This window comes from Micromesistius poutassou, assembly GCF_964030765.1.
Source record: "Micromesistius poutassou genome assembly, contig: SUPER_1_unloc_1, whole genome shotgun sequence".
NCBI lineage: Eukaryota > Metazoa > Chordata > Actinopteri > Gadiformes > Gadidae > Micromesistius > Micromesistius poutassou.
The window spans coordinates 831,299-856,819 of NW_028180643.1; the positions used below are offsets into that span (position 1 = coordinate 831,299).

General features: G+C 41.2%; 1 protein-coding gene across 1 annotated transcript; it reads left to right on the forward strand.

The window, feature by feature from the left end:
• Positions 1 to 968: 968 nt before the first annotated feature.
• On the forward strand, positions 969 to 3,190 carry LOC311338041 (uncharacterized protein; the record flags this gene model as incomplete). Its single annotated transcript, XM_084488958.1, has 4 exons — positions 969 to 1,666; positions 2,211 to 2,383; positions 2,966 to 3,048; positions 3,137 to 3,190. 4 exons carry the CDS (start codon positions 969 to 971, stop codon positions 3,188 to 3,190), a joined length of 1,008 nt encoding a protein of 335 aa, XP_084345084.1.
• Between the last annotated feature and the right edge of the window lie 22,331 nt (positions 3,191 to 25,521).

The following is a 25,521-nucleotide window of genomic DNA, read 5'->3' on the forward strand; positions in this document are numbered from 1 at the left end:
CAACAAATCAACATAGTTATGAATAATAATAATACATTTTACTTGCAGTGAGCAGATCATATGAAGTGCCAGTGTTAACTGTTATGCTCAGTTATGATAATAATATTATTATAATATTATTATATATTACTGTGGAGAGTAACTATTGCGTTACTTTCAAGTAGGCCTACATTTTTAAATTTCACGATTACACTCTTTCCAATAATTTATTGGAGGGAAAAGTAATGGCTATATTTCCATTTAAAGAAGGCTATTGGATTATTTGGGCTCGCCATCCCTATTTCTTGTTGACTCACTTGTGTCGTTGTGTGTCCGACTCTGCGTGCTTTCGCATGTGTAAACAACACTCGCCCAACTCTACTTCTGGCTACCTTGGCTCACACAGATTTTTCTTCTGGATCTACAAGTCAACCCATCACTCATCCTGTGGATAAAAGACTTCCTGCAGGACCGGCCTCAGCATGTGGTAGTATATGCTGTGTATTAAATGTTATACTAACATTGTATTTTTTCATAAGGGCACCGAACATGGCACCATGAGCGATGGATTCACAAAGACTGCAGTCCTGAAGAAAGCAGCATTCTTTTTCATTGACCGGAAAGAGTGGGATGAAATAAAAAGAAAACGGCAACAAAGACGATTTAAAGGTCTTCAATGGACAAATCTTATTTCGAAAGGAATCAGGAGCATCCATCCCTATTGCTCAATTTATTTCAGAGGGCACACTCTCAAAGTTTCTGGGTCCCAAAAACCAGGCCCAGAATTTTCATGTCTGGGATATTGCAGTTTTGAGGACTGCCCGGTCACTGTGACAGTCACTGTAGAGAGTGAGGAGGACCTGAAAGCCACAGTGAACTTTCATGGGGGTACGTGTGTCCACAACAAAAACGAACTGAGGAGAAGACCGGTCAGGGCAGAGGAAAGAAATGTCCTAGGGGAAAAGCTGCAGTCACAGTTTCCCCGGGCCATGTATCTTCAAAAATTAGGCCCTTTAAAGGAGGACGTACTGGCTTCGGGCTGCAGGGATGAGGCTCCCACTCCCAATGTTTTGAAAAACATTTCATGGGAGTTAAGGAAGAAAAGTCGCCTGCACAACAATGAGATTTTAAGTCTCCAGGCAATGGTGAAAATGAAAAACCATGCTGCAGATGAAGTTCTGCAAAAAGTGTTTCTTCATCCAAAAGGGGTTCTCCTTTGGTCCTTAAGGAGCATTGAGATATATCAGGAGCGATGCCGGGAGGACATCCTTTATCTTGATGCTACAGGTAGCATCATAAAGAAAGACAAGGACTCTCCTCCATTTTATGTTTATGAACTGGTGGTCAGAAATCCAAAGAAAAACTCTTCTCCACTACCAGTTGCTACCTACCTGACCTGTGACCACACCACCGCCTCAGTGACCTATTTCCTGGAGGCCTTTCAAACGGATGTCACAAGGGCTTTTGGACGCAGAGGCGTTCTCTGCGTCTTCATCATGTGCGATGGGTCAATGGTTCTAATGCAAGCAATTTGCATGACATTTGCCAGAAAAAATCTGCATGACACCATCAACGCCTACTACAGGATAGCCAGTGGAACAGCGACCGAGGCGGACTTTGGGTTGCCTGTTCTCCATCGCTGTCTAAGTCATGTGATGAAGAACGCAAAAGACATGTGTCGAAAGTAGTAAGCATCACCTACTTTGTCTTTTAAATTTTTTAACCTACATTAACTCACAGAGTACATTTGGAAAACATTCTATTTTTGGTGAAAGCGGAAGGTCTCAGATGTAAAATACTATGCCATTTTATCAGCCTTTTTTAATGCACAACAGAATGAATGAAACACTTAGTTTCTTATACTCTGTCTTATCAGTCTTAACATAACCTTTTGAGACCCAACATTTTTAAAAGAACAAAATGAAATCCCAAACTTCTACTACTCAAAAGTCCAATGGTGGGATCTGCTCTTCCTAATGATCACACATTAGAATGCTCTTAGGAGAGTGGCCTTGGGATTTCCTAACCTCAACTGTGCAAGTGGAAAACAAATGTTCTCAGTAAATGTCCATTAGACCCAATGGCGGTTCTAGGGGGGGGGGGCCAGGTGGGGCCAGTGCCCCCGTAACTCTGAGTCCGGCACCCCCTGTGGCCCCCCCCGAACGAGCCACCCCCCCCCCCCCCCCCTCAACAATCGCGCCCGCAATTGCGCTCATACGTGATCCAACCCCCCCGTCCTTGTGTGACCTGGATGACATGTTGGAAAGTGCAGCAGTTGTATTTTCAAGTCCATCCAGTGGGGCTAATGTTGAGAAACATTTTGTCAACCTGCAGTCTTGGCTAAAGAAGAAAGGCAATCAAATAGAGGAGACAGTGAAGGGAGATCAATGCCGAGGATTTGAAGGTAAGTACTTATTTTGGTTTTGACGGAACAGAGGCTTTCATCAAAAGCAACTTACAATTGTTGGAAATAACACAAGGAAAAAGAAGTGAAGTAAAGTAAAGGTGACTTCAAGAATGTATCAGTTTAGAATTTCTGATCTGTTTCAAGGGACTGGGACATGCCCAGGAATGAAGGGTGATATTAAGAACTTCTTAGAAATCATTTCAATCTTATTTTTTGTATCATTAAGGTTAGACATTGTGTCTGTGTAATCTCCAAATGGGCACCACTAAACATTCAAACACACTAGGAATCAGTATTGTACAATGCACTTTAGGAAGTCCAAGGAAACAACGAATTTGGAAAGCACTGCACAGAAGTAATTTCCAAAGCTTCACTGGATGTGGTTGGAGAGCCAAATCCCTACCTGTGCAAAGGGTTAATGGTTCACATGGAAAAATACATCCTTCCATATGCTGGACTTTGGACTGAAATAATGCTTGGTAAGTCATTTGTCAACAAGCGACATGTGTCCTTTTGAAATGAAAAACAGTTTGTGCAAGGAGTTTTCGGCGAATTAATGTAATCTATTTCAATGTTTAGGTGACCTTGGAAGACATGGCACTGGGCAGGCATATGACAAGTGCAGGAGGAGATATAATGCCCTGACAAACATCGAGAGACAAGTACATTTATTATCTTTCAAATTAATGTTCATTTTGTTTGACTGTCCATGTTGTTATTCATACAATGTGTGATTCTTTTTTTTCCCAGAATATCACAGGAGACAATAGAACCCAGGGCATTATGGAGAAGAGCCAGACTTAAAACATGTTCGATTCGGGTCAAATAGGCTCACTAGGCTGGATGACTTTGTGGTTAAGTACCAGTCCACCCACATAGCTCTTCTAAAGGAGTATGGAGACTCCAAAAGAGCTCAAAGAAAGGTTAGCATATTGGATTATTCATACCAACAGAGATTTCATTGGCCAAATCGTAAGCAGCCATTGTTAATAAATTTTTGTAACCCAAATTATTGGTAGACACTGTCTTCTCCACTTCTAAAAAAAGAGTGAGCCTATTCCAGGGACATGTGCCTAAATCTTGTCAGGTGCATCTAAATCAATTTATTGGATAACCTGGTGGTGCCTGAAATGTGTGTGGTCCAGTTTTCAATGTTTTGAATGCATATTTACCTGTGGAAGTGTAAATCGATGATTATTTTGAGTAAAACAACGTAGAAGGTGAGGTACATTCTTTAACTTTGCAAGCTAACCTTCCCCATTATTGGAGGTTGATTGATTATCAATAATAAGCTCTTTATAAGTTAACATTTTAACAGTGCTGGAATTTAATGAAAGACAACGTTTATCTCTATCTTTTATTCTGGTCAACAATGAAACATTTTAAGAAATGAATTGCCAACTGACAAAAAGGAAAACGATATGTAAAATTTGAATACAACCAAGTTCTGTTCTCCTAATTGAAAAAGTAATGCGCACCAGTGCAACAATGTTAACATTTGCCTGGAGTACTGTACTTCCTTTCAAGATCTTGTGCTCTTACATGACAGTGATGTGTAAAAAAAGTTATCTCTTAAAAAAACTACAAACACTATAAAAACGGTTATACTGTATATTCTAAAATCTTAATAAGTAATCCTGACTAGGCTTATTAATATTATTGGTGTGCAATGTTGTAGAATCTAGATTTCTGTCTCACTGGTTCTGTAATTGCTGAATGACTGCTTCCATCTAAAGTATACTTATTTGTGCAGAGATTCAGAGTGGACATCGAGCAGTGGAAGGAGCGGCAACATAAAAAGAGGGGGAGATACGTTACTCCAATCCGCAAGCCATTTGTCTTCCAAAAATCGAAGGAGAAGGTATCGTAAATGTACCATTGTAACTAAATTATGGCTTATGGCTAAACAAAGAATGACATGTCTGTGTATGTTAAAAATGCATGAAAAGGCAGAAAGCAAGACATCCAAAACACAAAATATTTATATAACCTGATACGTAACATGTTCACAGATTGATAGAGAGGCAACTGCTGTGGCTGACACTGAGACTTGGGTGGAAGATGCAGTACCACCACCACCACTTTTGTCTCAGCGACAACACACAGAAAGTGGCTGTACTGACACACCATCACCTTCCCCTTTTGAAGGGAACATGGAAGATAATGAAAAGCAGGTAGGAGTCATCTTCATGACTGTTCATGACTGTGCAGTATTTTTAAACTATATTACAGGTATTTTGTATTGCTGCTTTTTCGACTGGTGTTATGTTGACATAGCTCTTTTATGAGTTAGTTAATAATGGAATTTAACTTACATTTTACAGGATTTGAGATTGATTATATAGAGTTTTGTTTAATTTATCATTAATATGAGTGATATCATTGGGACTATATAACTATTAAAAATGTGTACATTTGTTTTAAGCTAAAGGGACTGTGGAAGAGGAAGGACACAGAGGCTGTAGTGGCTGTGATCCCGGCCCTCAAACAGCCAGGTCACATATTTGTGATACACCACAGTGAATTGCGCTCACTGAGACCTCACCAATGGCTGACAGGCGAGGTATTTGGTTGTTCTAACATTACCCACAATTTAAGAAAATATAAAAAATAAACTTGTTATGTAGACTTTATTGAGAAATGTATTCCAAGTTCATTCCATACCAATACATTGTATTTTAACATAGTTTATTTATTTAGCATGTTATTATTGTTTAATCCACTGTATTTTTTTTGTCTTCTGCTGTCTTTATCTCTGCTTTTGTATTTAGGTTATGGAGGGCCTCTTCCATCTATATGCCAACCGATGTCAACTTAGAAACAGTATTTACCTGCTCGACCATTACACAGCAGGTGTAATACTGTTTGGCGAACGAAAACCTAATGAGACAGCACAGCTTGCCAAGGGTAATGCTTGTTTTCAGTACTTTAATCTGTTCAGACCTAAAAAAAAAAAAAAAAAAGAGCAATTTTTATGAAAAAAGGTTGATATGCACTTGTAAAGTTTGATGTATGACAGCATGAGGGTTTTGGTTTAACTAATTTGTATAAATCACATTCATTTTCATTAATCTTTTCAAAAGAAAGCCTTTGATGAAAGTGAAAACACAACAAACTTCAACTGAATTTTTTTCCATTACAGACTGACTTCAGCCTGTACAAAGCTATAATCTCCTTTGTGCATGTTGGCGGGGTGCACTGGAAATTACTGGTCAGTGATTCTAGGCTGCCGGTCTGAAATCCTTTTGTGTTACTGTATGTGATGTTGTTTTAAATAACAATTCTGTTTTTAGTACATAGTTCCTTGCACACGTTCTGTATTTTTGGTGGATCCTATGGCAAATCCATCAGAGGAAGCAGATTCCACAAATGCTGCAAAAAGAATACAGTAGGTCATCAACTTTGTCATAAAGTTTAATTATGCATTTTTGTACATTTGCAAAGTAAAATAATTTGCACATTTTCAAAGATGACACTAGAATCTGGTATCATATCCTGCAACTGTTTTTAGTTAAAATGTTGCAATTAATAATATAAGACAGAGGTCCCAAAAAGTTAATTAAAGCAGTTATTTGGCTTTGTGGTCCTAGAGCTTTACTGATATGAAGGTTATTATTATTATTTAAACCTGACGTTGAGATTGTTAGTGCATGTGGTTTGATACAACCATATGTTTTCCAAAGGGATTTCCTGAAGATGAGAAACATCTGCCATGCAAAGGATGACTGGGGGACTGTGAAGTGGAGAGGAGCCACCATGCACCATCCTTTTCAACAGGACAGCAGTAGTTGTGGGGTCATCGTCACCATGGTAATGGTGTGATCTCAATTTCGATCCCTATATATCTAACATATATCTAAGTCAGCAGGAAAAACATGGTTTATCTGAAAAAGGGTAAATAACAATTATCACCAGAAATGAAACACTGATGGCAATTTTAAGTTTTTAGAAGTATCGGCTAAATTGGTTAAGCAATTCAAATATTGTTTCTATATTCAAAGGACAAAGTCACTAGGACATATCCTAATTGATTAATCATACACAATACCAGTTTCTCTAATAAAGACAATTGTTGCTCTTCTGAGATGGTTGACAGGATGTCCATAATTTTAACATGGTTTCCATGGGGGACAGAAAAAAATGTTGTTCAAAAACAATGTTTCAAGAGATTTCAAGATTACAAGCTTCATTCTGTATGTTGGTGTAGATGGCGAAGGCAGTGATGGAGGCATTTCCTGCCTTGCCACTCATGTCCTTTGGGACATCCAAGAAGGAGATGGCTGATGAGAAGACTAAGTTTGCACTTGCCCTACTCAATGGTTCAGGTTTGTTAGTCGTTTTTCTCTTTTCTTTATATGAGGTTGAATCCACACATGTACAGGTTTTGTAGTCCAAAGCAACTGGTCACCGAACTTCTGTAAAAGACGCAACAGAATGTATTTCCTAAGGGTCCTCAGAAGAACAAAAGAGAAAATGGTGTTGACTTTTATCACTGCAACCATAACACTCTATGGCATCTTGCTGTAGTTTGCTATTTGCACTGCAGCTGAAAGGAGAGTGCTCCAGAGGGTCCAAAAAACTGCCCAAAAATCATAGCATGCCCTCTTCTCTCTCTTGAGGATGTCTACAATAGACACTGCCTCAGGAGAGCTCATAGCATCCTCAGAGACTCACCTAGGCCGTTGACTTGTGAACTGTTGTCCTCTGGGAGACGCTACAGGGCAATCAGAGCAAAAACAAACAACCAAAAAAACAGTTTCTACCACAAAGCTGTTATTGCAATAAATACTGCAGAATTAAACATCTGAAATTCTTGCAATACACCATACCAACCTGACCCATACAAATGGTTGACATTTTTTTAATTTTTAATTTGTTTTTGTTGTAGAAAAAATTGCCAAAATGACCCCAAATTTGTAGTACTTTGTGCAATGACAATGAAGAGATGATAAGTGACTGAGCTCCACAAGTGATAAGTGATTGGTCAGAAGCCAGCGTTTTCATGCTGATACATGCTGATCTGCTCACACATCAGCCTCATACTGAGTATTCAGACTTTTGTTGTACTTGATACAGTGAAGAGTTCTGCTTTTTCAATGTATCAAGTCTCAATTCAGTGTATTATCTGCAAGTTTTACATGTATACACTAAAACAAATATAAATATAAAACTCAATTTGAAAAACTTCAGAGTCTGCCACAATCAAATTAGATTATAAATAGAATGGCATTACTATTTATTGTCTGAGTATTTCTGCCTTTATGTTGGTCTGTTCATGCTGTGCTGTCCCTTAAATAAAATAAATGAAAACTCCAAAAACTAAAATAAAAAACCTATTCAGAAACACGCAAAACAAATCAACAAAAGACACATTCAAAACACTAAAAAGTTACAATGATACAATTCATTAATACACAGGATTAACAACACTTGAATTCATTAATCCTGTGTATTAATGAATTCAAGTGTTGTTAAACAGTCCCCATGTGAATACATGATCGATTCATCCTTGAAAACTCATTCAATATGGAATGTGTTAATATTAGGTGATTAATAGAAGAAATGTATTTTCTTTCAGTGTTTGACATGGACAACCACTGTGCCATGTGCTCTGCCTCAAAGCCACCAGGATCAGGGCCACCAACTACTGATTGGGTTAGTGGTTTTCATTATTTCTTGTACATTTATGATTTAGGGTGTATTGTATGATAATATATTAAAATGTATTATAGTAGTAGAGTATTTCTTAAACTTTTTCAGACAAAGGAATATCATTAACATTGTTGCAGACCACCTAAATTCCCTACATTCCTTAAAACATTTTTCCTTAATGGCCTCTTATTCCTGACAAGATGATGAAGATATTGTCTTTGCTTATTTAATTTTACAGATAATGTGTGACACATGTCAAAGGTGGTACCATGAGCAGTGTCTGGGGATGAGTAAAGACCAACTCCTCAAAGCAAGGGCAAGCAAATGGGCTTGTGTCCTTTGCACGTGAACATTTTAATTACATATTTATTATGGGTGTTTTTATTGTATATGTAAGAGCGAGTACAGTGTTTGTTATTAATGTACAAAATAATAAATATTACATTTGTAAATTAAATACATTGTGGTTATTTAGTATGCTTCGAAGTGGAACAATTAAGTGGTGAGCCAAAGTTGATGGATGGAGACCCTATATCGCCCCCTAGAGGTTCAATGGTGGAACTCCTGGTGGGGTGAAATGGTTTCTACAAAGATGGGGCTGGCCTGTAGAGTAATGGAGCTTGGACGACCCCGAACATTGTCTTACTCATAAAAATGAGGACTAATATACTTGCAAAACCAAATTATTTTCAACCACTGTGATCCTACAAAGAGAAAATAATAACTTCAAAGCAAAGTATTGAAGGTTAAATTATTTAAACCGGGAGAAACATGTGGACAGCAATGAAGCCTGATAGAATTTAGAAATTGTTTTTAAAGTCGAGCATAAAAGAAGTAGTGATAATTTGATGTCACAATTAGAATTTTTAATAATAGATAGAAATGTTGTAAATTAAAAATCTTTACATTGAGAGAGCTTTTAATTTGAAAACACATATAATATATATATATAGGGCGTTTTATTTTAAATGTAATCCCAAATCATGTTTAAAAAGTCTCATATTTGAAATCTTGGTGGACTTTTATTTTGAAACCAGACATCAGAATGTCTCGAAACTTACTGGGTCCCACTATGGGGTCGTGTACTATAACGCTGATGTGGAATTAGTTTGGGATAACAGGGCATTTCCTTTTAATTGAAATCCAAATTCATGTAATTTGTCTGATGTTAATATTTGGTGGACTTTTATTCTGAAACTACACATCAGAATGTCTTGAAACTTACTGGGTCACACTATGGGGTCGTGTACTATAACCCTAATGTGGAATTAGTCTGGGATAACAGGGTGTTTTCTTTTAATTGAAATCCAAATTCATGTAATTTGTGTCATATGTTAATATTTGGTGGACTTTTATTCTGAAACTACACATCAGAATGTCTTGAAACTTACTGGGTCCCACTATGGGGTTGTGTACTATAACTCTGATGTGGAATTAGTCTGGGATAACAGGGCGTTTTCTTTTAATTGAAATCCAAATTCATGTAATTTGTGTCATATGTTAATATTTGGTGGACTTTTATTTTGAAACCAGACATGGTGAAACGGATGACACGCTTGAGAATCTGAGACTTGACCTAATTGCAGGAGCATCAATGATATGATGGCCAGAACATACAGTTGGAGAAGACAGGAAGTGGTTGCCAAGTCTCCTGGGGTGGCAGAATTTAAGGAAAGATGGCCTGCCCTCTTCAAACCATTCCAGGTAAGTGATTTATTATTCTATTTTTCCTGACCAAGTTTCCATTGTGACTTGGACATGGCATACTAGACTCACTTTTTGCCTGAATATGTATACTAAAGCCTTTAATATCAGTAACAGTCAACATTTGCTGTCTTACAGATTAATGAAGAGTTCAGACGGTCCACTGGAATCCACATTTATGTCCCAGCTGGACAGGTACACTCCAAAGCTCCTGGAGCTCTTCAGTGCAAAAGGAGGAGTGACTGGTCAGTGCATCAAGAACCTGTTGATGCAACTGATACAGGTGGGTTAAAAGTGGTTTAAAAGTTTAAAACTGACTGTAATCATGCTCTAAAGCAGTGTTTCTCAACGTGGGGTCCGGGGACCCCCAGGGGTCCTTGAGAGGGTTGAAGGGGGTCCCCAACTTTTGTTTGAAATTTTACCACTTTTTTCTAGAATTGTTAATTTTTTTTTTTTACATTTTACCACTTTTTTTTTTTTTTTTTTAGTTTCAACTTTCAACTTTTTTTTCTTTTAAAGGGATAGTTCACCCAAAATTCAAGTTTCAGAGTCCTCCGTGGCTTCTCTGAGCTACAGGGGGTCTCAGCGTAGCAGTGCATGTCCATATAACGGTTGCAAATGGATACCAACTGTCTTCGTAACAAAAAGACACACCAAAAAACATCCAAATACCTCCATGCTGCTCGTATGTAATGTCCGTCTTGTATTGAAGCCCCAAAATGCAAAATTGTCCTGGAAAAAATTAAATAAGTTAAATACAAGACGGGCAGATGTTTTTTGGTGTGTCTTTTTGTTACGAAGACAGTTGGTATCCATTTGCAACCGTTATATGGACATGCACTGCTACGCTGTGACCCCCTGTAACTCAGAGAAGCCACGGAGGACTCTGAAACTTCTCCCAGCCCTTAGTCCACATGAGAGGGAGGAGATAATGAGTGAGATTTCAATTTTGGGTGAACTATCCCTTTAAGAAATTTCATCACTTTTTTTTTTAGATTAAAAAAAAAAATATATATATATATATATATATATATTTATTTATTTATTTATTTATTTATTTTTATTTTTATTTTTTTTTAGAAATTTTACCACTTTTTTTCTAGAAGATGTTTTACTTTTTGGGGGGGGAGAATTTTACCACTTCTTCCTAGAAATGTTTGAATGTTTTTGGAGAAATTGTACCACTTTTTTCCAGAGAATTTCTCTATAATGTTTCCAAAAATTTAATAATTTGAATGTACAAAACTTTATTCAGTCTCAGAACAAATATTTGTGTATTTTTGGTGTTTGCTTAAAATTTTTGTCCAATTGGGGTCTGTGGTCTAATTTGTGTCAATTTTGGGGTCCTTGATGTAAAACAGTTTGAGAACCACTGCTCTAAAGGAATAATGGTATCACAGATTTGGCGTAAAATTGCCAACAAAATTAATTAATTTATTATTATTCTATTAACTCTAGGACCCAAGTGCCTCTGCAGTGATGAAGAGAGATGTGACTCTGAGATGCCTCATAGAGTACATGGGAGAGAGTGGAGAGGAGCTAATCTCTGACTACAGTGTAAGTATTGTTTAAAACCAGGTTTGGATCAGTCTGATGTACAAGCTTAAATTGGGTCTATTTTTATGTGAACTGACTGAACCAGCAGTTGTCAGGTGGAGGTCGAGCATGCAGCTAGTTGGCAGGAGCCCCAGGATAGCCTATTAGCACAGCACCACAGAGTGATGCCTTTCTGTCTTGTGTTTCTGTTTGCCCTAAAAAAAACAAAAAAACAATGCAATTCAAAAAATACTCCCCTTAAACAAGCATTAAAACATTTACTATATATATGTAACATATGACTGTTTGTTTCTTTGTTTTTTTAATTTCTGGTGGTTCTATTCAGGTTTTTATGTGCAAATTAAAAATGCCAATAAAAAGCATGTCGCTGGAAATGCTTTTATTGTATCAAGTTTAATGTACAAGATCTCAAATTAGAATTCAAAAGTTTTCAAAATGGTCTTCACAAAAGTAATCATTATCTGAATAAGTCACACAACTTATATTATATACAAAATTAGATGTTTTTTTTTTTTTTAATTCCTGTTTTTGTATCTCAAAGGGAACTGCAGAGAGCATTGTTCACGAGGACCTGAGACTGAGGAACATGAGCATCTACATCTGTCATGAGCCAAATGCAGTAGGAATCGTCATCGAGGGAGTACCGGTTCTTACTCATGTTGGAAACCTGGCCAGAGCATGCTGCCTACTCCTGGGGTTGACATATGCACTTAATCTTGAGTATCCATCCAAACTTTCCAAAACATTTGAGGTCTTTCAAAGACTTTTTGTGGGACTCGACACACTGCGCCCCAAACCGACCACGGGCTTTCTTCTTTCTTTCTGTCTGTTCAAAATCATTCGACATTGTACATTGAGTGGAATTCTTCAGAATGTTGTAACAGTTTGTCCTGATCAGGTTTTACACAAAGCTGCAGGTCATTGTTTCTGGTGTGTAAATTACGTTTTTTGTATGTTTTATACACACTAAATTGCGGGATCTGTGAGTTGTTTATGTGAGTAAAAAGAAAAAAGTACTCTTGAATGTTCTTCTAAGCAGCACATAATAATCTGAGGCCATGCATTCTTGTATGCACTAAGTACTGATGTTCTTGACTGTTTATGGTGCATCTCATTGCCACTGTTTGGATATGGCCCCCACTGTGATGCTGCAACTGGTCAAAAGGTGGGATCTGTGAGTTGTTTATGTGATGTACACAGTAAAAAAAATGTACTCTGAATGTTCTTCTGTGGTGTTCCGTATAAGGCCTATAGGTGGAGCTCTAGGCTAGACACTGTATGCACTTTGGCAGTGAGGTTCTCCTGGTTGGCGCGTAGGAGGAGGGTCTAGGAATGCAAGACGGCTCCGGTCCTACTGATGTTCATGTGCTTGGATGTAATAAAGTAAAGTATAGTTAAGCCAGTTCGTCCTCCTTACTACACAACATATTGGCGACTGAGGATGGCGACTTTGAACCTAAGTCAACCTGCACCTTTTCTTCAAAGCGCCGGAGATCCAGCTATTCCATTCAAGTCATGGATCCGTACGTTCGAAAATTTCTTATATAGCTATGTCGGAGAAGGACCTACCAGATGCAAGAAAGCGCGCCCTGCTTATCCACTGCTTGGGAGCAGAGGGACAGAGACTTTTCTATACACTGACGGTGGCGGACAATAGGTATGCTTCGGCTTTGAAAGCCATTCAGGATTTCTTTACACCCAAGGTGAATGTAGTAGCTGAGCGCTACCGTTTTCGTCAACGTAGCCAGCACAATGGCGAGAGTGCGCAACAGTATGTTGCTTCATTACGGGAGCTAGCTACAACATGTGAGTTTGGAGGAATGGAAGAGGAAATGATCCGAGACCAACTGGTCGAAAAAACCAACTCAGCGCCTATCAGGGAACGACAGCTACAGCGCAGGGTAAGGCGTGCTACAGATGTGGCTCTACTCAACACATTGCCAGCTTTGATGGATGCCCTGCGCGGGATGCACTCTGCAACTCATGTAAACGGAAGGGACATTACTCGAAAGTTTGCCGCGGCTCTAACCATGTGAGTGAAATAACTGAGTCTGAGACCGAGAATGTAACCGAGACGGCAGAAGTGAGAGTGACTGTGTTAGGCATAGACGATGACGCGCGCTCTGCAGAAAAGTTGGTGTGTACTGTTAATGTAAGCACAAATGCGCGAGACAGTCGGGATATTGAGCTCATGTTAGATACAGGGTCAGCTGTGTCTATTTTGCCCAGAGCCACTTTTATGCAACTTTTCCCTGATAGTTCACCAACAACACCAAGGCTGAGCCTAGTTAGCTACGGAGGATATGCAATCTCCGTCCAAGGATGTTTGCAGGCGAGAGTAGCCCATGGTGACCGCTGCGCTGACGCAGAGCTTTACATTGTGCAAAGTGGGTCAGCTGTATTAGGGAGAGATTTGTTTGCCGCACTAAATATGCAGATAGTAGGCGGTAAGGTCATGTCAGGCCCATGTAACCAGACCAACTCTGTTACAACCAGTGTTAAGAAAGACACACTAGGGTGTGCTAAGGCATTCACGCATCTGGTTAAAGTGCGCCCAGGGGTCAGACCCGTGCAACAACCACTACGCCGGTTACCATTCTCAGTTAGAGGGGCTGTATCCCAGGAGATAAAGAGACTGGTAGATCAAGACATAATCGAGCCAGTGGAGGCATCTCAATGGATTTCACCGATAGTCGTCACCAAGAAGAAAGATGGGGGCATACGCCTCTGTGTCGACTTGAGAGAGCCTAACAAGGCAGTGGTGATAGATGGATACCCTTTACCCCACATGGAAGAACTGTTTACAGAGCTGAGGGGCGCAACCATGTTTTCGACCCAAGATCTTCTGAGTGCGTATCATCAGGTCACGCTGCATGAGGACAGCCTCAGCTTGACTACTTTTATTACACATGATGGACTGTTTCGTTTCAAGAGAGTGCCGTATGGACTGGCGTCGGCGCCCAGCTGCTTCCAACGGATGATGTCATCGATCTTGAAAGGACAGTCGGGTGTACAGTGCTATCTCGATGACATTATTGTCACAGGTGCAACAGCCGAGGAGCACGACAGAAACCTGAAAGCTGTGCTGCAGCGCATTGACAATGCAGGACTCAAGCTGAACTGTTCCAAGTGTCACATCAGGAAAACAGAGCTGACGTTCCTGGGGCACACTGTGTCTGAAAAAGGACTACAACCTGATGCATCACATGTGGACGCTGTGTCCCAAGCTCCCCCACCCACAGACCTTATCACTTTGAGGTCATTTCTGGGGCTTACGGGCTGGTATCAAAAATTCATCCCCGACTACGCGGTAGTCATCGAGCCACTGCGAGCACTGCTCCGAGGGTCAGCGACATTCGAATGGACACCCGAAGCTCAGCAGAGTTTTGAGGAGATTAAGAGACTCATAGTCGATAGCCCCGCACTCTCACTCTTCGACCCAGAGCTACCTACCATCGTCACAACGGACTCGTCCAACTACGGACTGGGCGCAGTCCTCACACAGATACATCGGGACGCCTCTGAGAGAACGGTGGCGTTCGCATCCCGCACACTGTCCCAGGCTGAGAGGAAATATTCTACAGTTGAAAAGGAGGCGTTGGGGTGTGTGTGGGCGACGGAAAAGTGGAGGACATATCTGTGGGGGAGAGATTTCACCTTATGGACTGACCACACTGCTCTCCTCGAAAGGTCAGGGCAGGGCGGGCATGCGCATAGCCAGGTGGTCCGCGAGGTTACTTTCATTCTGCTATGACATCCAGTACAAGCCCGGGCGCGAGAATGTTACTGCTGACTGCTTGTCACGCCTCCCGCTTCCAAACTCGGAGCCTACTCAAGAAGACGATGGAGAAGTGGTAGCCCTCATCTCTACTCTCTCAGCTGTCACAGCAGCTGAGTTCAAAGCTGCGTGTGCTTCCTGCCCAGTACAACAGAAACTGCGTGACATACTCACCTCCAAATGGCCCAAGCGTGAGAAGTACTTAGATCCTGCTTTGCGGCCATTCTTCAGAGTACAGGATGAACTCGCTCTACAGGATGACTGCGTCGTGCGGGGCACACACAGGCTCCTTGTCCCAGACAGTCTACAGCCCAAATTGATCTCCCTGGCCCACGACACTCACCAGGGAATTGTGAGGACGAAGCAGAGACTCAGGGAAATATACTGGTGGCCTGGCATGGATGCCCAGGTGGAGTCAGCCATCAAGGCGTGCATCACATGTCAATCACATGACAAGTCAGCTGTCACACGCACCTCTCCACTGCAGCCCGTACCTTATCCTACAGGGGCTTGGGAGAAACTGGCAATCGATGTGGTGGGGCCCTTTGAGAAGGCGCCCTTCGACTGTCGCTTTGCAATCACGCTGATAGATTACTACAGTAAGTGGCCGGAAGTAGCTTTTGTGTCACAGGTTACAGCACGGACTGTTACAGTGTTCCTCTCTGCAGTTTTCAGCAGGGAGGGAAATCCAAAGGAGCTTGTCTCTGATAACGGCTCTCAGTTCGTGTCACAGGAGATGGAGGCGTTTCTCCAAGACCGAGGCATAGTGCACAGGAAGTCATCGGTTTACTACCTGTCACAGTCCGGGCCGGACCTTCACGGTCCTGAACCAGGTTTTCCCTCCTGCTATGCTGTGCCACCGGTGCACCTGTGGCTGGTTACCAATCAGTCACAGGGTAGCCTATTTAAGCCGCAGGTGGCCAGTCGGCCACTGCGGTTTAATCTTCCAGCGGCCATGACACTACCCACGAGCAAACGGGGAGATTGAACGTTGGAACCGCTGCCTGAAGGACTGTTTGCAGACGGCCTCGCTGGAGGGCAAGCATTGGAAGGGTTTTGTCACCGAATTTCTACAGGCCTACCGTTCTACCTCACACTCCGTGACGCAGCACTCGCCAGCTGAGCTGTTACACGGCAGGCCTATGCGTACAAAACTACATGTGGCTGGGTTTCAGATGCCACACGCCACACCCCATTCACCTGAGGACGTCTCCGCCAGAGTGACTTTGAAGCAGAGCAAGAGCAAGGAATACACCGATCACAGGCAAGGGTGTCCTTCCCCTGTGGCTCATATGTGCGGGTAAAGAAACCTGGAATCCTCCCTAAAACGCAGTGCAAGTTCACAAATCCACTCAAGGTGGTCGGTAAGAAGGGCCTGCATACATATGTTCTGTCGGATGGTTGCTGTTGGAATGCATCCTACCTGGCACCTTCTCTGCCATCGAGGGGAGAGGGGAACAGTGAGCCGCCGCCTGAAGACTGTGACCGTGCGGTCCCACAACCGGATACACAGGCATCGCCTGTCAGATCTGCCAGGCCGAGACGTGCACCAGCATGGACTGAGGACTTTGATATGAGTCACTGATGTGTCTTGGGAAAAGTCATAATGTTGATTACGTGATGTAAAATGATGATGTAAATGTTACAGGTGGTAAATCAAGGGTTGAAATGGTGAACCGTTCATGTCAATTTAGTTAAGAACTTGAATGCTAGTAAAGCATAGAATAGAACTGGAAATGTTTATCCACTGGTTCATAAGCTGGAATAGAAGGGCACTTAGATATGTTAGTTAAGAGATTATAATGGTCCTTAGTTCATTGTTATTACATAGCCCTGTAAGTGTTGTCTTATTAAGGGGAATATGTGGTGTTCCGTATAAGGCCTATAGGTGGAGCTCTAGGCTAGACACTGTATGCACTTGGGCAGTGAGGTTCTCCTGGTTGGCGCGTAGGAGGAGGGTCTAGGAATGCAAGACGGCTCCGGTCCTACTGATGTTCATGTGCTTGGATTTAATAAAGTAAAGTATAGTTAAGCCAGTTCGTCCTCCTTACTACACAACATCTTCTAAGCAGCACATAATAATCTGAAGTCATGCATTTGTGTATGCACTAAGTACAGATGTTCTTGACTGTTTATATGGTGCATCTTCATTGCCACTGTTTGGATAAGTTGTTTTTATATTATGTACACGTTAAACAATCAACAACAAATACTGTGAAGGCGTTCAAATGTTTTATTAATAATATGTACACAGTAAAAAAAATAATAATAATCTGCAGGTCTTTTTTATGTTTTATACACACTAAATTGCCCCACTGTGAAGCTGCAACTGGTCAAAAGGTGGGATATGTGACTTGTTTATGTGATGTACACAGTAAAAAAAATGTACTCTGAATGTTCTTCTAAGCAGCACATAATAATTTGAAGTCATGCATTTGTGTATGCACTAAGTATTGACTGTTTATATGGTACATCTTCATTGCCACTGTTTGGATAAGTTGTTTTTATATTATGTACATGGTAAACAAACAACAAATACTGTGAAGGAGTCCAAAAGTTTTATTATGTACACAGTAAAAAAAAAAATAATAATAATCTGTAGGTCTTTTTTTTATGTTTTATACACACAAGCTCCAGCTGGCCAGAAGGAGGGATCTGTGAGTTCTTTAAAATTAAAATGTTTCACACTCATTGCCACTGTTAATTGATATGGTAATGATTTAATAAAGGTTGGAATTTGATATGTCTTGATTTTTTTATTATTATGCTAACTAATTATTTTAAGCAGTTTCCATTTTCAAAACAAAGAAAGGATGAATTGGTCAAAATTAAAAAAATCTTAAGTACAAAAAATATATATTTTAATTTAAATATTACTTATTTTAATTAAGTCTTGTGTGTTTAATATGCTCATGTTTTCTTTCATTGAGTTTACTCAATTTCTTGGCTTTTTCCTGTAAACGCAACTTAATTTTTTTTGCATAAATCGAAATGTGTATTAAGTTCTCTTTACTCAAAATACCAATTAGTTGACTAAACTTACAAAAAGTGGTTGGAAAATGTTGCCTTATTTTTATTGAGTTAGATCTAGGCAACAGTTTTTACAGTGTATACTGTGAAGACAATTTACTCCTTCAAAGTGAAAGTATTTCAGCCGTTCACAAAATGCACACATGAAGTATCACTCGCTATGTGATGTCATTATGTCCTCCTCTACACCTTCAAAGCCTTCCACAACCTGGTCCCCACATACCTAACAGACCTCATTCAAATGGCCCCTCCCTCCCGTGCACTCTGCTCCTCCTGCTCAGTTCACCTCACTGTCCCCTCTGCCCGTCTCCCCACCACGAGGAGCAGAGCCTTCAGCCGCTCTGCTCCTCCTGCTCTGGAATGCTCTACCCCCCCTGGCGTCCGCAACACCGACTCCGTATCCCAGTTCAGATCTAAGCTCAAGACTCACCTTTTCATATCTGCGTACCCCCGCTGATCTTCCCTTCCCACACCACCACATCGCCATCACCCATTGTCCACCTTATTTTCACTGTTTTTATTCATAAAATGAATAAGAATAACAGTTTTTATTCATAATATGAATAAAATATGAATAAAAACAGTTAATCAGAAACAGATACAATATTATTGTATCTGTTTCTGATTGTATATATATTCTGTACGGTGTCCTTGAGAGCCTTGAAAGGCGCTTTTAAATAAAATGCATTATTATTATTAACATTAAGTGTGAGATTTGGGTCAATAAGCCATTTAGCAACATTTTCCATTTCCTTAGTCAATTTAGTAGAAACTTCTGATAGAGGGAGGGGGAGAGGGACTGAGGGAGGGAGGGAGAGAGGGTCAGCAGGTTAACGGACGCTCACTCTGATCCACAGTGTTGTCCAATCACAGGGAGAGGGTTGGGCTCACAGAGGGAATATTGCATTGGGAATCAAACCCAGAACCTCTGAGACGCCACAGACACTATAATGTCCCGCCCCCACTTATGACCGTAGACTACTCTCTCCCTCCCTTCATCCCTCTATCTCTCTTTCCTTCCCCCCCCTTACTCCCTCCCCCCCTCACCCTTCCTCAGTCTCGCCCTCCCCTCCCTCTTCCTCCCTCTCGCCCTCCCCTCCCACTTCCTCCCTCTCGCCCCCCCCCCCCCCCCCCCCCCCTACGGTCATTAGTGGGGGCAGGACATTGTAGTGTCTGTGCTGTCCTGGCCTGCTGTGGCCAGAGGGACCTTCCTCTTCCTGAGCTCCAGCAGGAGGGGCGCTCTGGCTAGCTCTCTGACAGTGGCATCATCACTGTTGAGCACGCTGATGAGGTGTGTCAGCCTGGTAACAGTGTATACCCATTCCACGTTTGGGACACCCAGCCCCCCCTCTTTATGTGAGAGGAAGATCAGATCCCGGGTAGAGTGAGAGTTCAGCCCTAGCCATTCACACACACGCACGCACACACACACACACACACACACACACACACACACACACACACACACACACACACACACACACACACACACACACACACACGCACACGCACGCACGCATGCACACTTTCACTCTCTGCATGTGTGTGAGGTGAGGTCAGACAGTAAAATTACCCAAATATGTTTGGTGAGACACGTCAACGTGTTGCAGGAAAGATTAAAGGAGATCTCTGTGTGTTATATTGTCGTCAGTCTACTTAGGACCATACCTAATAGTCTATACAAATAATGTTATAAATAATGTGCAAATATCCAACCACCTTCAAACTTCCCTGTTCAATGGGTGCAGTTTATTGTTTCCAAGACTAGTGTAATAAGCCTGAACATGTAAAAACAGTTATTATAAAAATATATGTATTACTAAGAATTACATATAATTGGACAATTCTAATTCTAAATTCTAAAATTATACTTTATAATGAATACATGGAGGAAGAAATACCACCATGTATTTCTCTCCCATTGAATATCTTTGCATATTAAAACTGGAGTGGAAGGTACAGAGGCAGACAGAGAAAGACAAGGCCGTAATTAAAACAACTCAGTGACATCCCAACAAATTTATTTAATTTATTAGTTTATTATATTTTCAGCATGACAATAGTGCCAGCAATGGCAAAGCAAGACCCTAGACAATGTGTTTTCAGTGATACCATTTAAGAGATATCCCAAAATATCTTTAGATTGGCATTTACCTGTCTAATCAATACATTCCAATATATTCAGAATTGTCACTTATTCTAAACAAATGGCAGTAAAAACCCAACAAGATGCAGTCTGTCTACAAACACAAAAATAATTCTGCTTTATTTTCGTCTATCTATGATGTAACACTGAAAGGTAACCCTCGGTGTAGATGACCCAGCAAGACAATACTTTTTTTTAGCTGGTTAGATGCTTAATTGTTTTAACGTATACTTTTCACATTAAATGATAAAAATATATATTTTGTACATCTGTAAGAATATCTCCTCTGGTGGACTGATCTATAGAAAGATTACTAGCAACTGCAGCCATTTAAGAGGGCAATTGGAAGTTGGTTGGATATTTGCAAACATCATTTGTATAGACTAATAATTAGACTAGTAATTATACTGACGACCGGAACGGGACATTGCTCATTTTACTGTCTGACCCCATCTGACGCGTTTTCAGCGAGCCATTACCCAAATATGTTTGGTGAGACACGTCAACGCGTTGCAGGAAAGATTAAAGGAGATCTCTGTGTGTTATATTGTTGTGTGATGAAGGGAGAACGTGTCTACACTCTATTTCAAGTGTCTCCACTCTGTTTCAAGTGTCTCCACTCTATTTCTTGTTGTACCTTTAAATTGAGCTACCAACTCTGCTGGTGAGTAGTAGAAACAGAGTGAAGAGACAATGGTGGGGGTTTCCTCTTGACAAGCTGTGTGTGTGTGTGTGTGTGTGTGGGCTACGAAACCTTTGCACGTCGGCCGAGAGTGAGGGCGGTTCCTGTGAGGTATTCAAGGCTGTGATTGGCTGTCTAGCCCACCCGTTATAGCGCTGTATCGCCCTCATCTTAAACTCTTCCTCCTCATTTGAACTTCTGTCTTCTCAGTGAGCAGCCGTGAACTCAATCTTTCTCTAAATCCACCCTGAATCCCTTTTCCTTGATTTACTAGTTTAAGGAACACTATATCTCCTTTTCTTCTCTTTCATTTATACTTTTATAACTTTATACTGTATGAGTCAGAACACATTTTCATCACGGAATAGAAAAGGTAGGGCTACAGTTTACTGTATATTGTCTATATTGTTTATATTGTCTTTAGTTGATTGGTTTATTATAATGATGTAATATTGTGAAATGTGTCTGTGTAACGCTTATCAATCTTACTATAGAGAAAACGTTGGTTAATGTTTCAATATATTGTTCTTTTCTGAGCTGTGTGGTGAATTCAACTTTACGTTTAACATTCAGGTGATTAATTTGTGTCAATGCGATCTAAAGTTAAGAGAAGGACGAGACAGAAGTCCTTTGACTGTCCTAAATGAGTCACTTCCAAGGCGCGGGCTTCAACCAGTAGAAACAGAGTGTGAAGCGTGTGTGAAGCGTGTGTGTGTGTGTGTGTGTGTGTGTGTGTGTGTGTGTGTGTGTGTGTGTGAGAGAGAGAGAGACAAAGAGAGAGGGAGAGAGAGAGAGAGACAAACAGACAGAGAGAGACAGAGAGAGAAGAAGTGGTAATGATACTCTTATCTCGGCCTGACAAGTTTATTTATTTTTGTGCCATCCCCACCCATGGAGATAAGAGATGCCATTAATCTGTGATTTAGGCGGGAACTTGGGGAAGTGACCTCCCTCTTGAACTGTCGTGGCGTCCAGCCCAGAGGACATCGAGGTTCAGTCATTGAAGGCCGGTACATTCCTCGGCACCGACAATCCAAAACTCCAGTGGGAACTAGATGAAAAAAGTGTGTAGTTAAACGTGACGCAGCTTGTACTTCTTCGCCACCTACAGAGTTTGTTATGTACGATCAATCATAAACCCAAACATGTTATCTCCCATAGACATTTGACTGAGGGAACCGGAGCCTCGGAGGCGGGACTTATTCTTTAGAGGTCTATTGGTTTATTATAATGATGTCCTCTTGTGAAATGTGTCTGTGTAATGCTTAATTAATGATACCGTTTACTATAGAGAAATACAACATTAGTTAATGTTTGAATCTGTTGTTCTTTTCTGAGCCGTGTGGTAAATTGGAGACAATGGTGGTGGTTTCCTCTTAACAAATTGTGTGTGTGTGTGTGTGTGGGGGGGGGGGGGGGAGGAGAGAGAGAGAGAGAGATCCTTTGTAATTGTATTCATACTGAGCAAGTGTATTGTGCATGGTGAAAGGTGCATTCAGTGTAGGCAGTTTTTATCTTTATTACATTTCTATTTTTATTCTGTGTTTTTGAATTTGTATTCATCACTTCATATGGACAGGGGAGAGAGGGAGGGAGGGAGGGAGAGAGAGAGAGAGGGAGGAAGGCTAGTGTAAACAAACACCTAATGCGTTAAAGGGGACATATCGTACCAACAGGTGTGAGTGTGATTGGTTGGGATGGTTGGGAGTGAGAGACAGAGAGGGGGGGGGGGGGGGAGAGAGAGAACTAGAGAGAGGGAGTGAGGGGGAGAGAGAGTTGTTGGGAGTGAAAGGGAGGGAGGGAGGGGGGGAGAGAGAACTATAGAGAGGGATGGAGGGCGAGAGAGGGAGGGAGGGGGGAGAGAGAGTGGTTGGGATTGCAAGACAGAGGGAGGGAGGGAGAGTGAGAACTAGAGAGAGGGAGGGAGGGCGAGAGAGGGAGGAGGGGGAGAGAGGGAAGGAGGAAGGGTATTGTTAACAAATACCTAATGTGTTAAAGGGGACATGTTATACCACCAGGGGGGTATTTCAACAAAGTCGCTAACGAAGGCGGCGCTTCGTTGATTAAGCCCAGTCAGAACTAACGCCAACTTCCACTGGAGGCTAAAGCCGTTCCATCAACCGCTGCCTCTCACTCCGAGTGGTTCGGAGTGAGAGGCAGCGAGGGAGGGAGGGGGGAGAGAGAGAACTAGGGAGAGGGAGGGGGATAGAGGGAGGGAGGGGGAGAGAGAGGAAGGGAGGAAGGCTGTTTCATTGTGCTGTTTGACCCCTTGAGGATCCCTGATGCTCAATCTTTCTCTAGATCCACTCTGAATCCCTTTTCCCTGATTTACTTGTTTTACGAACACTTTATCCTCCTTTAGCCTCGGAGGCGGGACTTATTCTTCAGAGGTCTATTGGTTCATTATGATGATGTCATCTTGTGAAATGTGTCTGTGTAACGCTTAATTAATGATACAGTTTACTGTAGAGGAATACAACGTCAGTTAATGTTTGAATCTGTTGTTCTTTTCTGAGCCGTGTGGTAAATTGGAGACAATGGTGGTGGTTTCCTCTTAACAGGGTGTGTGTGTGTGTGTGTGTGTGTGTGTGTGTGTGTGTGTGTGTGTGTGTGTGTGTGTGTGTGTGTGTGTGTGTGTGTGTGTGTGTGTGTGTGTGTGTGTGTGTAGGCTACAAAACAAGTGATGCGCGCCTGCTAAGAGTGAGGGCGGTCCCTGTGAGGTTCCTCATGTTAAAGTCTTCTTACTCCTTACTTCAGTCTTTCTCAGTGACCAGCCGTGAACTCAATCTATCTTTAAATCCACTCTGAATCCCTTTTCCCTGATTTACTTGTTTTAGGAACACTTAATCTCCTTTTCTTATCTTTTATTTATACTTTTATATAAATATAAAAGTATAAATACTTTTATAATGTGTTCTGTATGGGTCAGAACACATTTTAACACGGCATAGATAAAATAGGTCTACAGTTTACTGCAGTTTATATTACTGCAGTCTGTAAGGACCTTAATGAGGGACGTGTTCCCCTCATTAAGGTCCTTACAGTGATAGAGCTTTAAACACGCCCCTCATTAAGGTCCTTACAGTGACAGAGCTTTAAACACGCCCCTCATTAAGGTCCTTACAGTGATAGAGCTTTAAACACGCCCCTCATTAAGGTCCTTACAGTGATAGAGCTTTAAACACGCCCCTCATTAAGGTTCTTACAGTGATAGAGCTTTAAACACGCCCCTCATTAAGGTCCTTACAGTGATAGAGCTTTAAACACGCCCCTCATTAAGGTCCTTACAGTGATAGAGCTTTAAACACGCCCCTCATTAAGGTCCTTACAGTGATAGAGCTTTAAACACGCCCCTCATTAAGGTTCTGACTGAAAATTAAAACCTAATCCAGTGATATTTCTCAACCTAATCAATATTTTGAGTTGCCAGCTAACTGCTGTGAAATAGAGTTGGTGAGTTGCTTTTATTCATCAAACCCAAAGTCCATGCAAGACAGATAATCTCCTGACATTCAGCTTGTGTGTGTGTGTGTGTGTGTGTCTTTAAAAAAATAAACAAACTTTTGAGAATGATGATGGAGTTTTGAAAGAGAAAGACCATCACGTGTCCACTAGACTACCTTCTAGCTTGACTACTCCTAGACATGTCCACTACTTTCTAGTGTACAGCTTGACCACTCCTAGACATGTCCACTACCTTCTAGTGTACAGCTTGACCACTCCTAGACATGTCCACTACCTTCTAGTGTACAGCTTGACCACTCCCTGATATGTCTACTATGCTACCTGCTGTATTCTCCCTCTGTATGTTTTATCTTTGTGATATACGTTATATATTTACATATTATGTTTTATCTTTATGTGATATGTTGTATGTTTGCATTATATATGTTGTATCTTTAAATTGTATATGTGGTATCTTTAGATGATATGAATAATAATCTTGTGTGTGTGTGTGTGTGTGTGTGTGTGTGGTTGCCTGAATGTGTAAAATGAAGGTATCTGATAAGAGAAATATCAAAACCTTACCTGATACTGATGGTATTAGATGCAAGCTGATCAGAATTGGTGGTGGTCAGAATTAAAACATGTGACATTGTTTTTTCCAGCTGATAAAGTAGAGCTGAAGCTTGAGGGCAGAAGTGGTGGAAGCTGTCAGAGAGAAACCATGGAAACCATCTCTGGACTCACTATGGGACCTGAGGACACGTCTTTGGACCTGAAAGAGACCAGGAAGAGAAGATGTGGTAGGTGCCCTTTTTAAAGAATTAAAAATAAATAAACCAGTAAAACAAATATTTCTATCTACATCTCAAGATTTAAATTTAGCAAATGTTTGTAGCCTAAAAGACCAACCTGATGACCGCATAGACAGGTTTATTGCAGGAAGCTGAGAGGAAATGGAAGAGATCAGACTGTCCTGATGATCTCTCTCACTACCTTCACCTGCGTTGTGTCAACAGCCAAATCGACCTTCTTCTGACCAAAATAAACTCCTCCGCCTCCAACCACAGGAAACTGTTTTCCATCTTCCCTTCCCTCCTCACCCCTCCCCCCTTCCTTCCTCCATCAAAGCTGATGACTTT